The sequence below is a fragment of the Pteropus medius genome, unplaced genomic scaffold (assembly GCF_902729225.1).
Source record: "Pteropus medius unplaced genomic scaffold, Ma_sr-lr_union100, whole genome shotgun sequence".
In the NCBI taxonomy this organism is placed as follows: Eukaryota; Metazoa; Chordata; class Mammalia; order Chiroptera; family Pteropodidae; genus Pteropus; species Pteropus medius.
In genome coordinates, this window is record NW_024355990.1 from 5,388,327 (window position 1) to 5,393,498 (window position 5,172).

Genomic DNA, 5,172 nt, shown 5'->3' on the forward strand with positions numbered 1-5,172 from the left:
AGAGGGACTTCCCCGCAAGCATCCAGCTCTCCCCAGAGCGCCCCGCCCCCCGAGCATCTCAGGGACTTGAAGAACTGCTCACATACCGGGCCGTTCCCACCAAGGGAGTACGAGGGCAGAGGGCTGCAAGAACGGTTCTCAGAAACAGTGGCCACGCCTGGTGCATTGTGTGGGTAAAAATCACCCACACTCACACAAAGGTTCCTGATGAAGACCTTCATTTCATCCTATCTATCTTACTTCGGTTTGCCCGGCTCCTGTAGACTTCATTTTCAAGGAAGTTCTTCTTTTGTTTCCAAGATTTATGTCCGCATTTTCCCAAACAGTTCTCAGAGACACAGCTGGGAGAGCGAAGGGCTGCGTGCGCCCCTGACGCTGGCCACCGCACAGAGGAGGCGTCCCCTGCCGTGGGCACTTGCGTGCGCAGCTGCTCACCACCCTTGTAATTCTGTGACCAGGCCCCCAAACTGGGGGTGGGGGGGTGGGGAGGGAGTTGACTCTCTTTTCCTAGAGTTCGAAATTCTTAATTTGACTTTATCCGGTTCTTAAATGCGCTCACTTGAAGACTGTGGGAGACTCAGATGCAAGCTCCAGGAGGACGGAGGCCTCCCTCCCTCTTCGGTGTCTTCATGTGCCTGGTGCATAGTAGGCCCTCAAGAAATACTTCAGCGTGAGTCCCTTCCCCACCCCAGCTCTAGGCCCAAAGCTGACCACGAGCTCCCATCAGTCTATCCGCAGGGGGCCCATCGGGACGTCCCCTCCTGGCTGGGTGAGCAGATGCCCCGCAGAGGAGGCTTTCTCAAGCCCTGACCTCACACATCCGGCGTTTATTTAGACGCTCAGGAGTGACAGTCAAGGAGATGAGCAAGAGCATCGGAGGAACCTGGGTTTAAGTCTATGCTCTAGGATGTAGCAGCTGTGTGTTCTGGGGCAAGTTACTTAACCTCTCTGAGTCTCGGGTATTTCACCTGTCAAGTGGTGACAGTTGGTAGGCCTCATGTGGCGTTCGGGGGCACTGAGTGAGATCAAGGGTGTAAAATGCCTGGTAAATAATATTGGCTTGAACCATAAGAAACTGCTGATATCTGACTAGTTTGGACCAAGAAACCAAGAATTTCATGTGATTCGGTCTAATAAAAATAGATAATCCTTTGTCTAGACGAATTAAGAAAGGAAAAGAGAAAATAACCACAGACACAGAAAAAGTTAAAGGAATCAAGATGGCACTTTGCAGAAATTCCCTACAGATAAGCGTGTGAAGATCTTGGTGAGGCTGTGGAGTCTGGAAGGCAAATCCGCTAAGGCCGCGCGGATACGAGTTGGCCCGCGAAGACCGATTGTTGTTGTTGTTTTGTTGTTGCTCTGGCCCAAACCGAGGAAGGGGTACGCGAAAACAGTTGATGTTCGTCACGCGGTCGGCAGCCACCCGCCATCCGCCTCATTAATATACCTGATGATAAAATCCATGGGCTGGACCCCGGAATACGCAACATCCCCGCACTCCCGCACATTTTGAATGGGTCTCGCATCTTGTCTCCGTGTTTCGCTTTTGGTTAATATATATATATATATATATGATATATATACTTACGTATATACTTGATATATATGTGATGTGCTCTTGTATATATACTTGTTATGCGATATATATGTATTAATATATGTGATATGCTGATATATATATATGATATATATACTGATTAATATGCTTGTATGCTCTATATGATGTATATATGTGATAATATATGAGTAATATGGCATATATATGCTGCATGCTATATATGTGATATACTTATTATATGCTCTGCTTTTGTATATGCTTGTATATGCATATATCTTAAGTGTATATGTGACATTAATATATATTCTCTGCCTCTCTTATATATCTCTCTCTGCTCTCTGTCTTCTCTTCTGCAATGTCACCTTTTCTCTCTGATATATATAAATATGTCTCTCTACGATATGCTCTCTGATATACTCTGATATATACTTGTCTTATTCTTGTCTCTCTATAAAGCTGCTCTCTGCCTCTCTCTGATATATATATATGATATATACTGATATACTTGTCTCTCCATCTCTCTGTCTCTGTCTGTCTGTCTGTCTGTCTGTCTCTCTTTCTGAGACAAAAGGAAACCACCTTTCTTAGGACATCCCACATCTGAAATCTTAGGTGAGAAAATGTCACCACTTCTCTCAAAAGTTTTCACCCCTGTGAAGGAGTTGTTATAACTTAGAGATAGGGAGGTGTCAGAAAACCTGCATTCTGTTACATCCCCACTTAGCTGGGACAATGCCACTTATGCACAATCCTCCCAGTTTGGCTTCTCAATGCCTTGACCTGTTCAATCCTTATCACCACCCCCTTGCCGCTGACCAGGGACACAGGAGACGGGAGACTACTCCGGGACCTGAGTGCTCACCGATGCCCTTCCACCAGAATATTCCTCTGTCATCCTAAATCTCAGAGAAATGAGTGAATCCTCCAACTCAGAAAGTCAGGAGACGAACACACACAAACACGCCCAGCCTGGGAGGAAAGAAAGAGTAAAGTCAGAGCAGAAATCAGTAAATGAGGAAACAGAAAAACAGTGGAATTAGTGTACACATTGAAAAACATATTTTTTTTTTCTTTCAGAGGAGACAAACAATAACACAGACGTTTGCTCTCTGTTATTCTCTCTATGTGGGCAGCCAGATTAAGGGGGAAAGGAGAAGATGCACGGACATGACTAGAGACAAAAATAACCAGGGCGCTTCGTAAGCCTCGACAAATACGGCGGTAAACTCGGATGAAACTGATGATTTTTCTAAAAAAACCCCATAAATTACCAATATTGACCCAGAAATCCATGTTTTTTCATGTAGACCAACGATGATGACTTTTACCATGGAGCTCTTTACAATGATAACTATGATGGTGATCATTTCACTGCACCAGGTATGCAAAAGCCATCACATACTTACACGTAAAAAAAAAAAAAAAAAAGAGGCAATTTTTATTTGTTAATTATAGCTCGATAAAGCTGGAGGGGGGAGTGTAAACAGAAAAAAAAAGGAAAGAGAAAAGTTCTTTCCTTTCCAAAAAAAATAAGGCCTAAAATCCAGACAGTTTCACAAGTTAGTTCTCTTAAACCTTCGAAGAATAGACAATTCTAACTGCATTTAAGCATTCGCAGACAATACAGAAACAGGAAATTCTTTTCGTGAAGTCAGCATTAATACGTATATTGAGACTAAAATCTGCCCTGATGTCTTACTATAATTTACCACCTTGATAGTTCAAAGGAGAAAAATATAATTATCTTCATAGATAATTTAAAAAGAGCTTATTGCTGTTGTTTTCAAAAACGTTTCGTAAATAGATACCAGCAAACAAACACCTTCTTCACACTTAATGATAAATGCGAGACACCTGCCCTAGTCAGGGACAAGGCAGGGGTGACCGTGCCACCTCAGTCCTGGGCACCATTCTGGCTGCACCAGCCCATGATCCATGAGAGAAAGAACCTAGAGAAACAGATCAGGAAGGAGGCGCCAGCTCCCGATGCAGGTGGGTCGTGAAGACACAGCACCGAGGAGGTCAGTAGATAAAGCAGAGTTAAGAAGATGCCCGTTTCCAAACGCGTTCACGAAAAGTCACGGCTTCGCGGCAGACAACTCGTTAGCAAATAGAATCACCATGTATAAGCAAAACAACCAAAAAGGCTGTAAATACCCCAGGAATAAACCTGACTGTGTGAGGAGAGGTGAAAACCCCTGAGAGGCACAGGAAGGGAGTCTCCCCACTTCCCTTCCCATAGTTTCTCTGCCCTCCCCCTCCTCCCACCGCCTTCTCTGTCCCCTCTGTCCCCATCTCACCCCTGGCCCTCAGGCTCCAGCCCTTGAGGGGCCCTGGCTACACACCTCCATGTCCCTGGGACCATGGCCTGCCCCCACCCAGCCCAGTGCTTTCTCCACACCCCGGAACCAGTGATGCAAGAGGGACCCCTCCTGACAAAACACAGCCCTTTGGGTGCAAGTGGGCTCAGGGCGGCCACCCTCCCACCCACTCTGCTGTGTCCTGCCTCTTACCCTCTTTCCTGTAATAATTCATTTGAAAATCTCCCGCAAAGCCCTTCCTCTGCGCTCGCCCTTTGCCCCACGCCCTACTGTGGCTAAGGCCGGTGGATGCCGAAGGAGAGACAGACCATTGCCCCTTTCCATCCGGGGCAGCGGTTGCCCCTCGCCATCCCAGGAATGCCATCCTTCTGCCTGTCCATCTTACATAGTGGACGGAATGTGCCCTATTCTGAGTTCAGTGCAGAGTCCAGACTCGGGGCGCTTCACGGAGCACCTCTCGGCAGCCCTGCCTCTGACGCCCTCCTTTCCTCCCACTGACCCACACAAGGCAGCTCCTCACCTGGGACCCAGAGAAGCAGCAGAGCTGAAGGCAGCCATGATGTGCCGTCCTGCTGGCTCATCTCTCTCCAGCACTGAGGTTCCCCACATCAGCATCTGGCTCCGGCTGGACCCGTGGCTTCAGTCTTATGTAAAGGGGAGGACCAAGTCCCCAAGCCTCCCACTTCTGCTTTTCAGTGAGCCAGCCTCTTCCTTGTTCAACTCCTTTCTTTGTTCCGTTCAGGGAACTGGTCGGAAAATGGAGGACGCTGAGGGAACAAAGTGGGCCAGCCGGCTGGCGAGGCTCCTGGAGCGCGTCCGGTCTTCCACTTAATCCCAGCTGAGTTGCAGGTTCTGTGCGTATCTTCAGTGAGAAAACACCTCTCTCCCCCCACAGCTCACAGACCTGCACCTGCCCCCAGTCACACCACCAAAACCACAGCCACTCCTCCCCCATCCCTCCCATGACCTTCAGTGGCCCGGGCTAGCAGCCCCTGGGGAGGAGCAGGGGCCAGAGTCCTCCTCCCACTCCGCATGGCACCCCCAGTGTGGCCGCTCTCTTTCCATGAGCCCCCAGCTCACCTGGGCCTAATGACTCCAGAGAACCTGAATGGCTCCTAGTTCAGGAAAGGTGTCCTGAACTTGGCCCAAAGTTCCCCAGATTGTGACCTTCCTTCCTGTGCAGTCCCCACGGGACCCTGCTCAGGGCTGGACACAGAGCGGGGACTCAGCGAGCCCTTTTGGCCACAGGAGCACCTTCCCCAGGAGAATACAAGGGAATGGAGGAGACTT

At 48.6% G+C, this 5,172-nt stretch overlaps 1 protein-coding gene across 1 annotated transcript in view; it reads right to left on the reverse strand.

The window, feature by feature from the left end:
- LOC120600361 (CMRF35-like molecule 8) overlaps positions 1-874 on the reverse strand; it is a 9,708-nt gene extending 8,834 nt beyond the window's left edge. The window contains exon 1 of the mRNA XM_039859878.1: positions 817-874. Within this exon, the coding sequence (XP_039715812.1) occupies positions 817-874 (58 nt within the window). The remainder of the gene's footprint in view (positions 1-816) is intronic.
- Positions 875-5,172: the final 4,298 nt, after the last annotated feature.